The sequence below is a fragment of the Moschus berezovskii genome, chromosome 17 (assembly GCF_049115385.1).
Source record: "Moschus berezovskii isolate FMDL1 chromosome 17, NW_MosBer_1.0, whole genome shotgun sequence".
In the NCBI taxonomy this organism is placed as follows: domain Eukaryota; kingdom Metazoa; phylum Chordata; class Mammalia; order Artiodactyla; family Moschidae; genus Moschus; species Moschus berezovskii.
In genome coordinates, this window is record NC_142476.1 from 21,378,205 (window position 1) to 21,400,032 (window position 21,828).

Consider the following 21,828-nt stretch of genomic DNA (forward strand, 5'->3'; position numbering starts at 1 on the left):
TCACATTGTTGTATAGCAGAAACAAACACAACATTGTAAAGCAATCCTACTCCCATTAAAATACATAAATAAACAATGTGAAAGTGAAAGTCGTTCAGTCAACTCCGACTCTTTCTGATCCCATGGACTGTAGCCGGCCAAGCTCCTCTGTCCATGGAATTCTCCGGGCAAGAATACCGGAGGTGATAGCCATTCCCTTCTTCAGGGGCTCTTTCTGACCCAAGGATCAACCCCAGGTCTCCCTCATCCCAGGCAGATTCTTTACCAGGGAAGCCACTTGGAGTCTTTTCTTTTTTTCTTCAAATTTAGTTTCACAAGAAGTGGCAGGGCTGAGATTTTCTGTTGTCCAAAAAGACTTACAAGGCCACGTGCGCTCTTGAGAGCACGGAATATGTCTGCTTTTAATTTTTTTTATTCCCGAGTCCGTGACGGTGTGGGGCACATTCCTTTCAAAGCAAGTTTGGTGCCTGGAAGCCAAAGAATGAGTTCAGTTAACTACTAACTGCAAGTGTTGGTGTAAGGGAGACCGTTAAGCAACTGGGCCTGCTCAGACACAACACATCCCCAGGAAATTCCAATTTCACAAGGGCAGATTTCTGAAGAAATATCTTTACTTGGAACAGAATGCTTTCTTGCGTTTTTCCAATGTCGAGATAGCACGAATTCATGAAACCTGGTCCAGTCTGCTCTACAGGCAGGGTCTGAGGTCGACAGACAGCTGCACTGGGCCGAGGAGGCCAAGTTCGTCCTCTGCCAGTATCAGACTTGGCTCTAGGGGAGCCCCTCTAAGCGGAAAGACTGATGACCGCCTCTTTGTCTCTGCCCTGTTTCTCCTACCCCCTTGCTCCTCTCCCAGGTTACTCGATCCAAGGGTCGCCTCTCGCCCGCCGGTCCGCCCATCCCCGAGTCTGAGGACTTCTGCCCCCGGCATCCTTCCAGGGGGCGATCACCCAGCCGCGCGACCTCCAGCGTGGCCTTCCTCCTCCGCCACCAAGCAAGACGTGCCCCGCCCCGCCCCTCCGGACGCGCCCCGATTGGCTCCCGTGGGCGAGGGCGCCCGCTGATTGGCCCGCGGGCCGTCACCGCGTGCTGACGCTGCGTTCACCTACCCGGCCTGGTACCCGGGGGGACGCGCGCCCAGGCCGCGCGTGGGGACCAGGACCTCGCCTGCGGACTCAGGCGGCGCGGCTTTGCGGCTCTCGGCTCACACCCAGGCTCCCCCGGCTGGGGAGACCGTCGCAGGAGCGCCGGGCCGAGGGGTAGGGGGTTTTGGGGGGTGGCTGCAGGGAGGGCCTCGGGGCGCCGGCTGGGGGAGGGGCGCAGGGCTGGGAGGAGAGCCGGGGCGCCGGGCGGCTCCGGGGAGCCCAGGGACATGGCGCGGCCGGACGATGAGGAGGGGACCGCGGTGGCGAACGGACACCCGCCGGCGAACGGATACCTCCCGGTCCCGGGGGACGCGCCCGCCGGGAAGGTGAGCGCGGAGACGCAGATCGGGCCCGTGGCCGGCTGTCTGGCCTTGAACGGGGTCTCTCGGGACAGCCCTAAGGCCGCCTCCTCGGGAACCCCGCACGGGCCGAAGACTCCGCTGGCCCCGGAGGAGGAGACCCAGGCCCGGCTGCTGCCCAAGGACCCGGGCGAGGAGACCCCGGGGGGCGAGGGGACCCTGGTGCCCCGGATCGCGCTCTCCCCGAGGCGGTTTGTGGTGCTCCTGATTTTCAGCGCCTACTCCCTGGTGAACGCCTTCCAGTGGATCCAGTACAGCATCATCAGCAACGTCTTCGAGGGCTTCTACGACGTCTCCTCACTGCACATCGACTGGCTGTCCATGGTGTACATGCTGGCCTACGTGCCCCTCATTTTCCCGGCCACCTGGCTACTGGATACCAGAGGCCTGCGGCTCACCGCCCTGCTGGGCTCCGGCCTCAACTGCCTGGGCGCCTGGATCAAGTGCGGCAGCGTGCAGCAGCATCTCTTCTGGGTCACCATGCTGGGCCAGTGCCTGTGCTCCGTGGCCCAGGTGTTCATCCTCGGCTTGCCCTCCCACATCGCTTCAGTGTGGTTTGGGCCCAAGGAGGTGTCCACAGCTTGCGCCACCGCCGTGCTAGGGAATCAGGTAAGGACTGGGTGATAGGTGAAAATCGAATCCTTAAGGACCAGATAAAACGGTTTAGGCCGCGGGGTCTAGGAATGTGGATGAACCCTTAGGAGGCGTTCTATAAAGGAAGGAGAGGAGATGAGTAGTCACAAAATAGGAAGCAGTCTTGGATGAAAGAAGGGTTTTGGTTTATTTGTGGAAACAGAACTTTCAAAACCAGTTTAAAATGACTACCTTGTCATCTCTGAGAATTACCTATAAAGTAATGGTATATGTCCATAAGTGTGTAACACTTGTGAGTGCAGCAGTGAATGAGACCAAGGTAGGTATTATTTTTGTCACCAGTGTATTCTTTGCAAAAGGAAGGTGTTGGATTCAAGGAAGTTTGTTCTTAGTTTGAGTGGTCAGTGTGAACAACTTGTGTTTAATTTTATGTATTAGCAGTCAGTGGAGTGCCTGGTACATAGACATTTATAAACCACTGTCACATGTTCTAGTGATAAGGACCTTACAGCATTACCGTGTCCAGTTACCAACTTTTGATGGTGAGAAAATGCAAGACAAATCACAGATCATGGAATCCATTGTAAAAAGGTGGCTTATTTTGCCAAGTCTCCATTAAGGTGTTTCCTAGACACCTTAAACAACACCATAGGTTCAAATTCCATTAGCATTCCAGTAGCATTATTAAGTAGAATATGTGTGTGTGTATGAGTGCATGCATGTGTATGTTATTTGCAAAATGGTCCTTTTAATGTAATTTAAATTTTGCATGTGGAGTCCTATGATAGTTTATGTAAATTATATTGAGTGTTCATTCAGCTTGAGATGAATCAAGTTAAGAAACAATAATGAAAACGTCACTTCTCTCTATTCATATATCACTGCATACAGCTGTGTAACCCACTCCAGTACTCTTGCCTGGAGAATTCCAGAGGAGCCTGGCGGGCTACAGTCCATAGGGCTGCACAGAGTCTGACTGAAGTGACTAAGCAGTTGCAGCTGTGTAACAAAAGAATGTTACTTTCTTACTTCTGGCCTAACACTTGTTTCAAGATCAGAGTAAAATCTATTTAAAATCCCCTGTAAAGAGAAACTGTACATGTGGGCCTACTGCTTTTATTTATTTCCTTTAAAAGTACAGAAGAAAGGATAGTTTGAAATGTAGTTGTATATTGAAAATAATTTGTGACATGTTTTAGTTGGTTGCTTCTGCATGCTTGGATAGGAACTGTTTCTTTAAAATATTTCTCACTTACAAAATTATATTCAAGATTAGTACTTCATTGAGCATGATAGAAGTATCAACTCCTTACCTTTGGATTATCTATTTCGTGAATAGTAAATAGAAATGTTTTCTCATAGGTAGATTTCCCTCCGACACTTAGCATCGTTCTGGGCCTTCCTCCTACATTCGCCCTAAGTGTTCTCATCCTTTCTTGTCTCTAGTAGCTGTGCACTTGCTCACGACCCCCAGCTGTGCATCTTTAGGCTGTTTATAGAGTGATCATTCATCATAATATTCAACATTATTGAGCATTCACGAAGCCTGGTACCGTGCTAAGTATATTACACACACTGTTTCATTTAATTTAATTTCATTAGATAGGAACTATTAGTCTTCTCCTTTTATGTATATAGAAGCTGAGACTTGAAGGGATAAAATTATTTTCCAAAAGCCACACATCTCATTAGTGGCAGCATTCACATTCAGGTCTGTCTGATTCCTGAATCCTATTTTTTTCTATCCATCTACAGTACCAAGTCTCTAACCTGAGAGAAACCTGTTTTTTAAAAAAATAAGATCCCCAACCAGAGATTGCCCCAGCAGTGAAAGCATGGAGTCATAACACTGGACTATCAGGGAATTCCCAAGAGAACCTTTTTTATTTATTTATTTGGCTAGTTTTAGCTCTGACATGTGGGATCTAGTTCCCTGACCAGGGGTGGAACCTGCACCCTCTGCGTTGGAAGCTTGGAATCAACCACTGGACCACCAGGGATGTTGTAAAACATAGATCAGATCATGTCATAATTGTGCTTTGAACTCTCCAGTGATTTTCCATAGTAATTAAAATAAAATCTAAATCCTTTACTCTGATAAAACTTTACTAATATGTTTTTGGTTGCTTAAACAACACTAAGCTTTCATTTTGCATAAGGGCCTTTGCAAAAACATTCTTTCGGCCTGGAAGGTTCTTCCTTATAGGATCACATTGTTACAACCTTATTATCACTCTGCTCTCAGTTTAAATTCATTTTAACTATCATTCTAACTCCGTGTAAAGCCCCAAAGTTCTGTTACTTATTTTTATTTTATATTGTACTATATTTTATATACAGTGTTGTGTTTGTTTCAGGTGTATAGCAAAGTGATACAGTCATATATATATATGTGAATTAACAAAAGCAGTTCCCGTCTTTTGATGGGGTGCTCATGGTTTATAACATAAATGGCATTATTTTGAGAGAGGGATAACTTAGGTATGGCAAAAAAAAAAAAAATATCATTCAGTGGCATTTCTTGAGGATCCCATTTAAAATTGCCCAGTCAGTCTATTATTACACCATTGTTCTTTAATCCTCTGTGTAGTGCCTATCACTGTCTGATATATTTATGAAAGTGTTAGTTGCTCGGTCATGTCCAATTCTTTGTGACTGTATGGACTGTAGCCCGCCAGGCTCCTCTGTCCATGGAATTCTCCAGGCGGGAATACTGGAATGGGTTGCCATTTCCTTCTCCATGGTATCTTCCTGACCCAGGGATCAAACCCAGATCTCTCGCATTGCAGGCAGATTCTTTACCATCTGGGCCATAGTAATTGTTAATTATTACTCATCTCCCATCCCCACCACTAGATGCTCGATTTATTAAGTAGGCACATGGTCTGAATGTACAGCATTTACTATAGTGCCTGGCACATTGTAGTTTCTCCGTAAGAATTTATTCAATAAATTAATGAGCTTCAGACTCATACAGATACTGGTCACCCAGATATTTCCACTAGGCTCTCCCACATGACCCCGCCAATCAAAATTTGCCTTGTCTTCTAGCTCATTGCTTTCCATTTCTGTGGCCGCAGCTTAGCCTTGGCCACCTGCGGCTCTCACCTAGAGTTTTGCTAACTGATTTTCCTATCTGCAGCCCTTGCTTTCTTCCCTCTGATTCTCCACATTCATCCAGTGTGGTCTTTCTAATGTGCAGATCTGTCCTGGGCACTCTCTTGCCCCGCCTGCATTGTCTTCCATTGCCCTTAGGGGAAAAAAGTCAGACTCTCTTAAGGTGACACAGTGAGACTTCCCGTTCTGCCTTCTGCTGGTTGCTCAGCATCCCCTGTCCGCATTCCCCGTTTCTCACATACACCCGCCTCCTCCACTCTGAGGGAAATTGTGCACTATTTACGGTTTCTCAGGGCTTCTCTGGTGGCTGGGACAGTGAAGAATTTGCCTGCAGTGCAGGAGACCTGGGTTTGATCAGTTTCTCACAAGGTCATGCTCTCTGTTGCCTGTGTACATGATGTCCTTGACTGGGAACATTTCTTGTTCAACTGGCTAGCTCTAACCTCTTATCCGGATCTTTGCCCCTTCAGAAATTTTTCCGGAACCCCAAGTCTATATAAGATGCTCCTCCAAAGTACTTACTCTTAACTAAGGTGACCATATGTTCCGACTGGCCTAGAACAGTTCGGATGTACACCTGTCGTCCAGCATAACTGCCCGTGGAGTCCCCTTCACTCCGACTAGTATTGTTGCTTGGATGATCAGTTACACGATCCTCACAGTGTTGACAGCCTCTCCTCATCACACTATTGTACTTACCACACCCATAATTACCCGTTAAATTGTCTCTATCCAGCTTTTTGTAGGGAGAAAGTGAAATATTTGGTAAATGTTACTATCTCTGCCTCAGCCTCCTTTTTGAAACCTGTCTTGGGCCCTTCCTTCTCACCGCCAGAGAATCGGATCTCTCGCTCCGCTGAAGCTCCTTTAATATCTTGGTTTTATTTCTTTTGTTGTGATTGTCATAGTCAGCCCAATTTTATTTTACTGAGGTGAAACTCACATAAAATTAATCATTTTTAAGTGTACATCTGTGTGGAATTTAGTCCATTCACAACATTGTACAACGATCACCTCTAGTTCCCAAACATTTTCATCTGCCCTCAAAGAAGACCCAGTTCCGCTAAGCAGTCACTCTTCATTTCCCACCTCTCTCTAGCCCCTGGCAACTGCTAATCTGCTTTTTCCCCGTGGATTTTCCATAGTCTAATATTTCATATAAATACAATCATACCGAGTGTGACCTTTTGTGTCTGGCTTCTTTTAGCATGTTTCCAAAGTTCATCCGTGCTACAGCACCTATTGGTATTTCATTCTCTAAATAATATTTCATTGAATGATGTAGCACATTTTCTTTATTCATTCACTGATGGACAGTTTGCTTGTTTCCACCTTTCGGCTGTTGCAAATAGGACTGCTTTGGATATTCAATACCTGTTTTCAGTTTGGGGGGTATATACCTAAGAGAGGAATTACTAGGTTATATAGTAATTCTGTGTTTAACTTTTTACGGAACTGCCAAATTGTTTTCCTTGGTAACCGTGCTGTTTACAATCTTATTAACATTGTACAAGACTTCTAGTTTCTTCACATCATAATGTTTGTTATTTTCTGGGTCTTGTTTAAATTATAGCCATTCTAGTGGGTATAGTTTTGATTTGCATTTCCCCAATAACTAATAATATTGAGCATTTTTTCATGTGCTTTTTGGGCATTTGTGTATCTTCTTTGGAGAAAAGTCTGTTCAGGTCCTTTGCCCATTTTTGAATTGGGATGTTTGTCTTTTTTGTTGTTGGAGTAAGAGTAAGTTTTGTTGTAAGAGTTCTCTATATGTTCTGCATAGTAGAGCCTTATCAAATATATGCTTTACAAATATTTTTTCCCATTCTGTAGGTTGTCTTTTCTCAGCCTTCTGTGTGTGTGTGCATGTGTATTTTTATTCTCTTTTCTGATTAAGTAGTCAAAGGGTAAGGAGTGTATCTTACACAACTTTATAGCCGCATCATTTGAGTGATTGCAGCTTAGTAAATGTTTATTGAATAGGGAAGACATTTGTCAGCAATTTTCCTTTAATAGTAGAATGGTAAAAACATATTAGAACATGGTTCTTTAGAGGTTACGAAAGCACCTTACACATACTAGTGTTTTTTTTTATGTCGTATTAATTATTTTTTTCTCTTATAATAAGAAGAATTAACAGAACTGTTTATTTTACAGCTTGGAACTGCAGTTGGCTTTTTGCTGCCACCAGTTTTAGTGCCCAACACACAGAATAAAACACAACTGCTGGCTTGTAATATCAGGACCATGTTTTATGGAACATCAGCTGTTGCTACACTTTTATTTATTTTAACAGTAATTGGTAAGTGAGTTACTTTCCCTAAAGCTTAACTAGATAAGTGCATGACAAACATAGGAAAATAAAAATAATCGACCCTGAAAACTTGTACTGATAATATCTCACGTGCTATTTGCCTATTTCATTCTCGCTGTTCACTTTCTTGATTAGATCATGAATGCTGCAACCCTAAGGATATGCTGTGGTCCATTTCATCTGTCTTAATATTGTACAGGGTTGGAAGACTAATTCATCTCATTTATCTCCCTACTAATTTTTCTTTCCTGATAACTGTTGGTTTCAAGCATATTACCTGCCTCCTCTATGCATATCTGTCTACGCGTTCTGCATCTTAGATGCTAACCTTGCCAGGAACAAGTTCTTGTCATGCTTTGCAATGATGCGAATAGGCCATTGCCTTCCTTTGAATGATAAATCCCTCCAGGGATCCCCAATTTAACAATTAACTGGATCTGATAATGTTGGCCAGAGAATGATCCTGGGCAGCAGCAAGCCTTTCAGCAGAATTTCAAACTGTGGCAACTGTCTGCTTGTTAGGCCACTGCAGCAGAGCTCTGTTGTCACCACTCGTCCCTGAGTCCTCCCGTCCGGGCCTGTCTCTTGAAGCAGTCAGTCAGGATCAGCTGCAAGCAGCCATCATCAGTTTGGAAGACGGTTTGGGAAGGTCTGCTTTTTAAAGTTTGTTTTTCATGGGAAACAGTTTTGATTTCAGGGAAAAAGAGTAGGTGAGGCTTACTTAAAGTAACACAGCTGCTAGCGTGGCTTTTGGGCACTCACTGTATCTTAAATGGATTTGAAGAAGAAAGGAACCGTAAAGTTGAAAGGCTGTCTTTTAATCTTTAAAATTTATAGTTAAATTTCATTATAGCTGGAGTTTTAAATTTTATATATTAATTTTTACTATGGTTATAATAGTAATGAAAAATACAAGTTTTAAGATCACCAGATTAAAAAATCCTCAGTTTTCAGAGAAAATTTGTGTTTTGATAGAGATCGCCTTTAGAGATGAACTGCTGGACCCAGAGAGACGAAACTCAGCCCACATGTTTAATTTCCCTTAAAATAATGAAGAAAATATTCTCTTGGTACCATTTAAAGTATTCTGACACGTCCAGGCTACCTATGGTTGGTTTTTATGTTCCAGTTAAGAAGTGGCATGTTTGCTGTGTGCTGACTACTGAAAAAGGATAAATTATGCCTTGTAGTCTTTTGGCAGTCTAACAAAATTTTAAAAGAAATCTATATTTTTTAAAAAACAAATACCTCTGTCTACTTTTCTGGTATCCATATTTGATTTGCTGGATGAAATATGAAATATAGTTTATATACATTTTGCTTAAATGGATCTTTCATTAGCAATAGGAATTATTAAAATATAAAATCCTCTTTCCAATTCAAAGATTGCTATGTATCTTTGAATAAATTCTGGTTTTCCTTTTTTATTGCCTTCAATTGCTTATCTCTTTGGAAGAAGTGAGAGTAATAGAGTTTATATCAGATATCTCTAGATATGAAATCATATATATGACACATATGTATTTAAACATATATATATATATATATGAGATGTTACAAATGCAAGATTTTTATTTGTCAAAGGAGTGGGACAAAAAAATAATAATAGGTGTGACCATTGGCATATCACCCTGTGTTATTTAAGAAATTAAAAGAGAGCTATTCATGTATATAATTACTTATTTATGTACTTATGGCTTACAAATAGACAGTGGAAGTGGAAATGGGAGGGAAGAATGGGGAAGAATGGAAAAAAATTGAATGGAAATGAACTAGGAAAAAAAAGCTTGTTGTCAAGTTTTCTTTGGTGACCTGTAATCTTATGATACTAAACATAGTATAAAAAAGCAAGATAATACACAGTTGTGTCATGCAAATCTAGTTTAAAATTGTGACATTTAAATTTAAAATGTACCTGTTTTCCTTATAACTAAATAATTCCTTTTGAGGAAAATCTGGATTACTTTAAAAACCCACTTTCTTAAAATTCCTCAATTATTGAGGCAGTCCTACTTCCTTCTAAATTCTACCCATAAATACTTTGGAAACCCGACTAAATCTTATAAAATAATTTAGTTTTGCTGATGCTTTTCAGCAATGTGACATATACCAAATTGGTATTGAACATTCTTCCTAAAATAGTAACTTGAGGATTCAGGCCATGTACTCCTATTACCCTCTGTAAGTGTAATCCATCTAGCATTTCTAAGAATTAACCCCAACCTTCCACTGAATTTCATACTAATACCCCATTTTTATTGGGAGAACACTATTATAGTCTCTAACATTTGATTTATGTGCCCTAAATATGTTTAAAAGCATACTACATGGTATATTTCATTTAATCTTCACAGCCCTATAAGGGCAGTACTATATTATCATTTCTATTTTATAGATGAGGAAACTGAGGCGCAGAATTTAAGTAAATTTAACTTACCCATGGTCACAGTTAGTAAGTGCTAAAGACAAAAATTTGAGCCTAGGCAGTCTAATTTCATTAATAAAATGTTACTTATACAAACATATCATTTTAATTTTTACTTAGTCTGATTTTTTGTTTGAATTCAGATTCCTTTTGTGTAAGTGCTAATGCTGTTGTATTTGAAAGTTGTTCTTATGCAGATTGGTAAACTGTATCACCTAAGTATGTCAGTTAAAATCCTTATCATCCTGATTCACTGAAATGAGTAGATGACAGAAAGTTAATGGCAGTCAAATATTTAATATTAAAGTTTTTAAATATATAAGTATATAACATATATGCATAATTTTACTTTTGAGTCTTATATTCAAGATATTTATATATTGGTTGCTATTATAAACTTCTAATAGAAATACATTTTACGTAGTCTATAAGAATTTCAAGTCCTGAGAAAAGTCTCTGATTTTATTTTATTTTTAAAAATTATTTATTTATTTATGGCCACACTGTGCGGCATGTGGCATCTTAGTTCCCTGACTAGGGATTGTACCATTGCCCCTGCAGTGGACGTGCTGAGTCCTAACCAGTGCTAGGGAGTTCGCTGAAAATTCTGATTTTTAAGAATAAATATTCCTCAAAAGGACAATGCTCAATAATTACAAAATTCTTTTACATATTTTATATCATGTAATCCTCATGCCAGCTTGTTGTTATTATCTCCATTTTATGGATGAGAAAGCTATATAGCTGAGAAGCAGGAATTGATTTCTTCAGAGTCATGTAGTAAGTTGAGGCGGAGCCAGGATTAAAACCTGTGTTTGTCTGATAATAAGTTAATATGTGTAACATCTGCTTGAATCATACAGGTACAAATAATTAAATCAAAAGATAATATTATAATCTGATTAAAAAAATAGAAGTGGTCCTAAATACAGTAGATTTGTTACTTATTCATCATAGGAGAAAAAGATTGAATGTGTTGCCTGAAAACCCTTTGGCTACTTTCCATGTCTATTGCCAAGGGTGGAGAATAACAGTTTTATTAATTAATTATTTTATTTGCACAACTTGTTGGTGGGGAAAAGGTTTTTCAAAGGAGAAAGAAAAAGGCATATTTTATCTTTTGAAAGGAGCAATGCAGCATAAAAAGGGTGATAAATCAATGGTTTTTTGATTCTTCTTTTTCTTCATAGACTGAAGCCTGACTTTACTATATTGCATAGTAGATAAAGGCTTAATTTTGTCCAGGAGAGCAGCTAACTTCCTGAAACTAAGAGATAACCCTTGTGTTGAGAAAACAAGTCTAATGGAATTATAGACTACCAGAACTTGTTTTCATTTTGCATTTGAGTTCAAAGCTGAGCCATTTAGACTTATTTTACCAGAGTAAATAAAAAATCTTGGAAACTTAAGACTCACTGAACACCCATGACTACATCATAAGCATAGTTTTTACATTCTGAAATGTTGTTTTAAACCGTGTGAGTTCTGTTTTACCATTATTAGTAAAAAGAGATATCTCCTATCTTAACTAGGATGCAAAGAGTCTTTCAGGAAAGGACAGTGGATGTCCTCAACAGTGCAGGAGCAGATAGGGTGAAAGGAAGAGGAGGGATTGCAGCCACTTAAATGTTTTATGTCTACAGTCCTCCAATATAAGGGTATTAAAAATTGAATATTTATGAGTTATGTCCCCCCTTGAATTAGTTGTAAGACCTAAAATAATAGAAGTCTTTTAGCTTGATGTTTTCTTTGTATCATAATTAATCCATGGTTTGATGAGCAAAGAACTGTAATTTTTAAATTTTTTAGCAGCAGATAGAGAATTAAAATATTGTGTACAAGTTTAAGAACAGTTTCTCTTGCAGTAATTTTCAAACCTGGCTGGGTGTTGAGTTTTGTGTTTAATACTTATTCTAAGGTTCTGTTCTAGACGTTCTGATTCATTGAGCCTTCGGTAGACTCTCAAAATCTATATTTTTAAAAAATTTCTATATGATTACAATCAACAGTCAGGTCCATCAGATCTAGCCCACTACAAAACAGGTCTTCTTTATTGGAAGAAAGAAATAGCCACAATTTAAAGAGAAAGAGGAAGTTCTAATATTTAAAAAAATATTACTTTATTCTCAATCCATCAGTGGCATCTAAGATGAAAAAGTTCTAGAGATCTGCTGTATAACATTATGCCTATAGTTAACAATACTTATTATACACTTAAAAGTTTGCTAAGAGGGCAGATTTCAAGTTAAATTCTTGTATCAGTAAAAAAAATACCAGTGGCAAGTAACATTGGTGGAAATTGAGACATGATTATGTGAAAACTATATAACATGTTGATGCCTGCCAATATCATTGAGTGCCAACATCAGACCATTTTAGATTCAGTGAAATACAGCATTTCCCATCTATTTTAATTTAAAATTTTGAGTCAATACCAAAACTAGATTTTAATTTCTGATGTACCAGTCTTAGCAAATCAGCTCTTCTAGCAAAAAGTCTTTATTCCTAGCTAGCGAAACCCTACAGAAATCTCTCCTTTGCCATCTGTTGCAGGAAGTTGGTAGATCCTCCCTTGCTCAGCAAAAGGGCAGTCTCTAAATGTCTGGCTGAGAAGGTTGTGTGATCTCACTGCATAGAAATGAGCAGTACTAGAACTTAAGATCTCAGAAACTATGTATCATACTTTTATTTCTCTCAGCTCTACCACTGGATTTTCCATATGCAGCCAAGGTGGGTCAGCAAGCAGGACCTAGCTCTGCTCCAATGAATCTCTTGGACCCTTTCAGTTCTAGAAGTAATGAACTTTATATCAGGTTTCAGAAGAAAAGAGGTACTAACTCAAGCCAGTCATCTAAAAGCTCAGTAAGATACTGGCTTACTCATATCTAACCTTATCTCTAATTACAAATTGAACCAAATTTAGAAATAGAGTACTTAACATTATTAAAATTAATCTTGCTTAACTAAAACTGGAATAATCCCTGGGCAAAGTTTAACATAGTATTATTGATGGTTTTGTAGTTCAGTTATGTGAATTGGCCAAATCTGTGAGTTTTAGTCAGTCTCAGAAGGTTGAGATGATAATACCAAACTATTCTTCACTTAGAAATTAGTGAAAATGAAAAGCCTTACTATGAAAGACTTTCACTACCTCTTTAAAGTTAAACTAAATTTAGTCTGCTCGCTAAGGAAGACACATATATTCAATTTCCTTTTCATGTATGTTTCCAGCATTCAAAGAAAAACCTCAGTATCCACCAAGCCAGGCTCAAGCAGTTCTCCAAGACAGTCCACCTGGAGAGTACTCCTATGTGAAATCAATAAGGAACCTATTTAAAAACATTCCTTTTGTCCTTTTATTGATCAGTTATGGTAAGTGGTTTTCTTTTATTTTTGTTGATGTGTGTGTAAACCTTTGAGCATTGCAGATTCTTTTCCTTTAGTGGTTTGAATTTTAATTAATGAGATAATGAAATAGGTTTGTTAACTCTATAATAATAGCATAGTCATAAACTTAAATTTTGAACTAAAAGCAAAAACTTCAGAATGGGCTTTTTAACATGTTTTTAAAACAACAAAAACAATTTATAGCTATTAAAGACAGAAGCACTTTCTTCTTTCATGAGTTCTCCCAGGGTATTTTTAGGTCCTTAATGAATTACAGTTCTGACCGCCATAAGGAAAATGTCGTCAGTAATTCCTTTCTTTGACCTTATGCAAGCTGTCGTCTAACTGGAGTGTTCTATCAAAATCTCATCCTTCTAGATCTTCCAGCATAGCAGACAGATATTCCTCCTAACACTGTAGCTTTGACTGTAGGCACCAACACATTTGTTCTGTTTATTCTTTATTTCTTATATTAACACTGTTTGTTAGCCAGTACCCCCATTTCCGTCTTACTTGCCTTCAGATGTCACTGTGATTGTCTTTATATTTTCAGGTGTGTGTGTGGGGGGTACACTAGAGGACAGGTCACCCAGTAGCTGAGGAGGAAGCATTTGGTAGAATACGGTCCCCATTGGTTAAAGACTCTTAGCCATCTCGGAGAAAGATAAACTTTCTGAATCTGACAGAGTTTATCTACAAAAACCCTGTAGCAAACATCTTTCCAAAGACAGAAGCTCAAAAGCATTGCCCTTGAGAATCAATAAGAACTATCCCTTAGAACAAGGATGCTTATTGTCACCACTTCTGCTCAGCATCCAACTGAAAGTCCTGGCTGGTCCAGTAATACAGGAAAAATTAAAAGTACATGAGTTGGAAAGAAAAAAGATGCTTTATTCACAAATAACATAACTCTGTATGTCAGAGGTCAGCAAACTGTCTTATGAGCCAAATCTGGCCATTGCCTATTTTTATAAATAACATTTTATTTACTTAGATATTTTCTACTATGGGTGCTTTTGAACTACGAGAGCAGCACCAAGTAGCCACATCAGAGACCATACAGCCTGCAAAGCTAAAAGTATTTACTGCCTGTCCTGTTGTAGAAAATGTTTGCTAACCCCGTGGTCTACAAACTAATGCAAGAGAACCTACATTCTCTGTTCGAATTAATATTCAATACCTAACAATGTGAAAATAGCAATTGCATTCCTATAAAATGATACTTTTTATAATAGCAGCCAGAAGTATAAGATGCCTGGGAGTAAATCTACTAAAAAGAACTTCATGTAAATCAACTATGCTAGTCCTCATGCTCAGTCATGTCTGACTCTTTGCAACCCCATGGACTGTAGTCCACCAGGCTCCTCCATCCATGGGATTCTCTAGGCAAGAGTACTGGAGCGGGTTGCCATGCCCTCCTCCAGGGGATCTTCCCAAGCTTCCTGCGTCTCCTGCATTGGCAGGTGGGTTCTTTACCAGTGAGCCACCTGGGAAGCCGCCAAATCAGCTATACTTAAAAGAAGAACTTTATAAATTATAAAACACTGAAAGATGTAAGAGAAGACCTAAATTAAGTGAAGGGATGTATACCATGTTTATGGAGGACTCAAGATTGTATTGGAGAAGGCAATGGCAACCCACTCCAGTGTTCTTGCCTGGAGAATCCCAGGGACAGAGGAGCCTAGTGGGCTGCTGTCTGTGGGGTCGCACAGAGTCGGACATGACTGAAGCAATTTAGCAGCAGCGGCAGCAGCAACATTGTATTGCCAGTTAACCTTGCAGGACCACTGTATTAACAAGTGCCAGTTGTAGATGTAGGTTGATGGAAAGGTCAGACACGTACAGAGGCTCTGGAAACTGGACAGAGTTTACCTGTTGAAGGAATTAGCGAGAAGGAGTTGGGAGACACTGTAGAGGGTTCAGTAACGTTCCCGAGAACAGTTGGAGAAGCTTGTTGACTTGATGTTCATCGCCAAAGGGCTCATAATGTCTAAATGAGTAAGGGTCATATCCCACCTTTTAGAAGCGTACTTGTCTGCTCCATCCCTGCCTAGTATTATATAGAAAAGATTGGGGCAGACTTGCACATAGGATAGTTTGGCTACCACACTCCTAGGACAGGTTTTCAGTGTCCAAAACTCAGGAAACCAAAAAGACTGAGAAACCTTTTTTTCTTTTTCATTTTGGCGTTAGGGCTATTTGGAGAAACTTATCATCACTTATATCCCAACTGTAACTACTTGCTATCTGAAACGCAGACAAGTGTCCCACTCTAGATTCAGGCAACAATACTCGTTGCTGTTGTAATTCTTTATCCAGACTCTGGCTGTCCTCACTGAGTCTGGAGTAGGAGTGAGATCCCCATAGGGTACAGTACAGGAGAGTACACTCAAGCCTCAGCACAGGCCTCTTGTTTTTCTTGGCCTCCTCAGCCTAACCTGACTGGGTCTCTGTGCATTTCTGAACCCAATGGGAAGTGAATAACAAAGGCTCGCTACCCAGGGGTTTTTGATAAGATCTTTGCACACAGGCCTCATCTAGCAATCTCCAACTTAAAACAGGGTTTGTAATGGAACTTGGCTAATTGTAAGATTCCGGTGAAAGAAATAAGGGCCAAGAGCAACAAAGATAGTTTTGATAAAGAATAAGGTGAGGAACTAATTCTCAGATATCAAGGTTTCTAGAGCTGTGGTAATGAGATGCCGTGTATTAGTAAGGGATAGGCAGTTAGTTAGGCAGTTAGTCGCAAAGAGTTGGACACGACTGAGCGATTGAACTGAACTGAGACAGTTAGATCATTGGAACACAACAGAGAACCCAGGGGCCTACCCCTGTGTATCAGTTGGCATAGGCTAGGTTAGCAATGAAACCCCACCAAAAAAAAAAACTTAATGGCCTAACACATCAAATGGCATAGCCTGCCAATGCTGCGTGTCCACTATGAACGGATAGCAAGTTACTCGGAGATCCAGTCTGATATCTCAAGACATGCTTCCTTGATGACTAAGAAAAGTAGAACTAGCACTTTTGTTCACTTTTATAGTCACATGGCCATGCCACTAAGTGCCTGTGTAGAGAAAAACTAGAATATTTGCAAACAACAGAAGATCCCCTGGAGAAGGAAACAGCAGTCCACTCCAGTATTCTTGCCTGGGAAATCCCATGGACAGAGGAGCCTGGCAGGCTATAGTCTATGGGCGATAGGCTATAGTCATGGGGTCACAAAAGAGTCAGACACAACTCAGTGACTGAACAACAACGTGATGACTGGAACATTATGCATATATGAAAACCTGATATTTGTAGAAGAGAAACTGCATAGTAAATTGTCTTGGGACAATCGATTATCCATAGAGGAGAAATAATGTGAAGTTAGAACATGAATTGTGGATTTAAGACCAAAGGGAAAAAATCAGAACTTTAATGTTTTTTTGGTTTTTATTTTTTGGCCGTGAGGGCTGGCAGATGGGATCTTAGTTTACTAAACCAGTTTCCAAACCCATTCCTGCAGTCTAAGTGTAGAATCTTAAACCCAGGGAAGTCACCAGAACTTTAATGCTTTAGAAGCAAATATAGGAAACCATCTTTATTATTCTTAAAAGAATTTGCTGATGCAAAAAAAAAGCCCTAAGTTAAAAAATTGATAAATATGATTAAATTAAACAAATTATATTTTCTAGAAAGACATGACATAAACCATGAGAAAATGTCTGCAATGCATGTAACCAACAAAGGCTTTGCACCTACAATATAAAATTGACTCCTGCTAATCACTAAGAGCAAACCATCCAGGGAAATCAGAATTTACATGTTTGTGTGTGTCTGTTGCTCATATATGATGCTCAGCCTTATAGGAATCAAAGAAATGCAAATCAGAACCAGAGTGAGATACAATATCACACACATTTAAATTGGCAAAAATTTTTTTAAAAAAAATCTGGTGAAGACACATTTATTAAGCACGTAGAGTAAAGGAACTCTGTTGGTAGTATAAACTTGATACAACCATTTTGACGAGCAGTTGGGCTCTATCCAGAAAGTAGAAGTTTTACTTCTAGATTTTTGCTTAGAGAAACCCTTATATACATAAGGACAAAAGCAATATTTATTGCAATGTTGTTTTAAATAGTGAAAAACTGGAAAAAGCCTTAAAGTATCTATTGACTTGGGACAAGAGATAGTTAAATTGAAGTATATTCGCGCAGTGGACTATTATACACCAGAAAAACTGATGAGGCAGAACTAAAAGTATCAACATGGATAAACCTCAAAACCATGATATCAAGTGATATGAGCAAATTGCAGATGGATACAATGCCATATTATTCATATAAAATTTAAATATATGCAGAATAATTCTGTTGTTTATTGATACACATTAGTTTTAATATCTACAGTGATAAATATGAAGGTCAGGGTAGGGATTACCTCTGAGGAAGAATAGGATTAAGGAGGATCTGAAAAAATGAATCTGAAGCAAAGATAGCAAAATGTTAGCGTTTGTAAGAGAGTGACGAGTAAGGGCATTTGTTATAGTCTCTGTACTATTTTTTATGCTTGAACTATTTAATAATAGAAAAATAATAAGCTCAAATTTCAGCTCGGTTAAGAGACTTAGACCTAAAGTGATACAACATATATGAAGAAACTCCCTGATTCAAACCTAGTCACATGCTTCCTGATAACCCTCTGTTTTTAACTTTCCCTTCTGAAGTGTTCTTTAACTGACATTGTCTTCCTGATTTCCTTGTGCGTCTTTGATGCAGGGGCCAGGTGGCTGCAACAGGGGTTCCGTCTTAATGCTTCAGCATTCATTAACGTGTGTAGGTGCTCAGGAAGCAGTTGCTTGACTGCTATTACGCAGTGTTATGCATGGGACTGTGATTTCTGGCCCGTATGTCTGAATCTAAATAATAGTAGATGATGTAATGACAGAATTCTACAGTCATAATCTCGCCTAAGTTTAGGTGTTAACGTTGATCAGTCTACATCTTGAATAGCGAGAGGTCTCAATTTTTTGTCAGCTGTCTAAGAAGACATTGTATTTTCACAGTTGTCACAGAGTACTCCGTATCACTTTATAAACTAGTACATGGCACATTGATAGTTTTCTCTTTATTATTGTAGGTATCATGACTGGAGCATTTTATTCAGTCTCAACATTATTAAATCAAATGATCCTGACACATTATGAGGTAAGCTTCTGCCACTGTTGTGTTGCATGCCTGGCCGAGAACTTTTCTTCAGAAATATAATTCCTGTGAGCATGATCATAAGACTAGTGTATGACCTTGTTGCTATAAAAGATTTATACTTGTTTCAATTGAGATTACATTTAATCTGATGTATAAAACAACATAGAAAGCAGAAGTCATTATTGTTTTGACAGCACCTCTGTCTTTTTCTTTATTCTTTTTTAAAGGGATAGTGTGACTGGTTATATGAGACAAGACCAAAAAAATGTAAAAGAAACCAACACAAATATAAAGACGTAAATATCACACTCTGATCTCTCTTTCCTTTTGAAAAGAGAAAGCAGTTATATGTAAAAGCTATCAGATTAACTTTCTTTTCAGACACCTATGAATTACTTAAGAATTCTACCAAAAATCATTGTCCTTCTAACCATGGAGGATCAATAAAAATTTCCTTTTTGATTTCTCCTGTATGTCAGGTTTTGTTTTTTTGCTTTACTGTAGAATGTCTGTTCACCCTAATACACGTACTGAATTCTTCATGTTATAGTATATGCTTAATTGTATCTGTTTATTTCCATTGACATGAGAAGGTATGGGAATGTGAAGGATCGCTTTGAATTTGAGGTGTCTGATCAACTTCTTTTGAAAAAAATTTTAAGGGAGAAGAAGTGAATGCTGGAAGGATTGGGCTAACACTCGTATTAGCTGGAATGGTGGGATCTATTCTTTGTGGCTTATGGCTGGATTATACCAAAACATACAAGTAAGTGAAGCAGGCAAATGTATGGTGTATAACCTAAGGTATTTTGGTTTTAAAGGAACCTTTACTTTTCATTCTAAGAAATTTAAAAAGTGTTATTATTACTAAAAGACTTGCATTCTAGACACTCTTAGGTTCCCTTCACTTCTGAGTGTTTCAGTGGTCTCTGTATTATCTTATTAGTCATATTTATTTCAACTTTGAGAGCTTGGATACCTTATGAACTCTCCTCTCCTCTAATAATACTCACGTATACCACTCCAGAATAGATCAGTTCTATTCTAAAAGGAGCCCTTTCTGAGAAACATTTGACTTTTGATAGAGACTTTTATATTGCTCTTTTCTCATGTTGTGAATTTAAAAACAAAGTTTTTTCCTATCAAAAAATTATTGGTGAGCATAAGGCATTTTAATAAAAAGTTTTTGGCTAAAATGCCCTAAACTGTAATAACACTTGACTAAAATACTGTAATAGATAATATGAAAATTCTATATTAATTGTGTATCTATATGGAACCAGAAAAATGCTAATACAAAAGAAAACGTGAGTAATACCAACTGGGAGACTGAAAAAGGGGCTTTCCAAGGCAGCATTTTTGCACTGGGCCTTAACAGAACAGCTACATCTAAAAACAGGTAGAAGAAGAATAGCTGCATTTCTTAACAGACAGAAATTTCTCATGTGTTTGGGAGAAAAGAATGAATGGAACTGTGAAAGAATGAAGTAATGGAACTGTGTCCTCTACACCTTCCAAGGCCTAGATATATTTGATGTATCTGATATGTTTGATATTTGATATCATTATGTAAGCCCTTTCAAAGTACCTCTGATCTTAAAATGCTCCAAATAATTCTCCCATGATTTAAAACAGCACTTACTGGGTCTTCATTGTGATGTAATGGTAGCTTAGAATGAAACCCATTAAATTTGTAGATGAAGAGAGTATGTGTAAAGGAGTTATATTTATCAGTAGTCTTTGGTCTGTTTTATAATGAGGAAACAGATTGGTATACAGATGTTCTTTGTTGCCCTGGCTTTCTTCTCAGGGTAACTGCCGTTCATTTACCAAGCTCTTGTCATGTGCATCACTCTTAGCTAAGAATCGTGGGAAGCAATATTTGATCCCTGTCCTTAGGACCTTTGCGGTCTAATTGGGAAAAATTAAGGTGTTCATGCATGTAAAGTTCAATAATCATATAACAGACTAAAATAGATGTCAAGTGTCAATCATGTACATAGAAAATGATTAGGGGTTTTAAAAAAAGGAGAATCTTGTAAGCTGCAATGGTTAGGAAAAGTATTGTGGAAGAGGCAGAATTTGATTTGAATGTTGAAATACAGATAGGGAACCATCCGTATCCCATTTGATGCCATAAAAATGATTTTTATCCTTATGGGTATTCCTGTGTCTGAGCATTGGATATGAGGTGACTTTTGTTGTTGGCTGCAAACTGAAACTTTTGAAACTTCAATTTAGTCTTTCAAGTCCATGCCTGGTGGAACCATTTTCCATAGATAAGTAAGTCTTGAAATCCGAAGAATTTATTACCGTATGGACAAAGCAGAGTTAGCTACATGATTTTTATGTGCCTAAGAAAATCAGACAGAACACTAACAATTGTGTTGTTTTTGTTTTAGACACACTACTCTGACTGTCTACATTCTGTCTTTTGTTGGAATGGTTATCTTTACTTTCACACTGAACCTTGGACACATTATCATCGTGTTTGTCACTGGGGGGTTGCTCGGGTAAGCATCGCACGTGTTGAAAGGAATGATGGTGTGCTCTTAGAATTCTGAAGTATTACTGCTGTGGCTTTTCAGTTTTTAAAGTTCATCCAAAAGTCCTTTAATATTTTAAACTTTAAAAAAGATCTCTCTTGTGCACATAAAAGTATAATTCTTTAAAACTATAAAAAATAATTCAAAATTATTTTTTGCTATGCTGTAGGTGAAAAATGGATGCGCCTTACTTAACCCGAAGTCTCTTTACTTGGCTAGAAAGACAGCTGACTTAGAAAACTAGGAGTATATTTTTCTCTGGAAAAAAATTAGAAATTGTTTTGCTTCCTAGTTCATGGTTTTGCTTCGCAGTTCTCCTGTCCTCAGGTTAATTGGTGAATCATAATAGTGCCTTCTTTTCACACACTAACCTCAAAACTTTCACTTATTTGATAATTTTAACAAATCTGAGAAGTAAAGCAGTTGCATCAACAGGTGATATTGTCCTTCCAATGATTTCTTCTGTGATTTTGAATTTATTTTCTGTAGTTTCTTCATGACTGGATACCTCCCCTTGGGTTTCGAATTTGCTGTTGAAATCACTTACCCTGAGTCTGAAGGGACTTCATCTGGTCTTCTTAATGCTGCTGCACAGGTGAACCTCTGATTTCTCTTAAATCTGAGACCATTAGTTTACCAAGTATTCTAATGGATAATGAATTTGACTGTAGCGTTTGTTTTTAAAAATCCCACCTTTCAATGCATGTTTCTAGAAGCCAAATCATATGAATAAAATGGTTATGAAA

General features: G+C 38.8%; 1 protein-coding gene across 3 annotated transcripts in view; it reads left to right on the plus strand.

Moving 5' to 3' along the window:
* Nucleotides 1–1,130: 1,130 nt before the first annotated feature.
* The window catches only part of FLVCR1 (FLVCR choline and heme transporter 1), a 28,382-nt gene continuing 7,684 nt past the window's right edge, over nt 1,131–21,828 (plus strand). For 2 of the 3 annotated variants that reach the window (XR_008685035.2, XM_055419057.2), the window contains exons 1-7: nt 1,273–2,113; nt 7,373–7,517; nt 13,186–13,326; nt 18,469–18,536; nt 19,199–19,302; nt 20,939–21,049; nt 21,572–21,677. Coding sequence is in view for 2 of the 3 variants with exons in the window: in XM_055419057.2 (XP_055275032.1) it covers nt 1,373–2,113; nt 7,373–7,517; nt 13,186–13,326; nt 18,469–18,536; nt 19,199–19,302; nt 20,939–21,049; nt 21,572–21,677 (1,416 nt within the window). In the remaining variant the exon portion in view is untranslated. Of the gene's footprint in view, nt 2,114–7,372; nt 7,518–8,051; nt 8,169–13,185; nt 13,327–18,468; nt 18,537–19,198; nt 19,303–20,938; nt 21,050–21,571; nt 21,678–21,828 lie in introns of all 3 variants that reach the window. The other variant, XM_088845258.1, reaches the window with a different exon arrangement.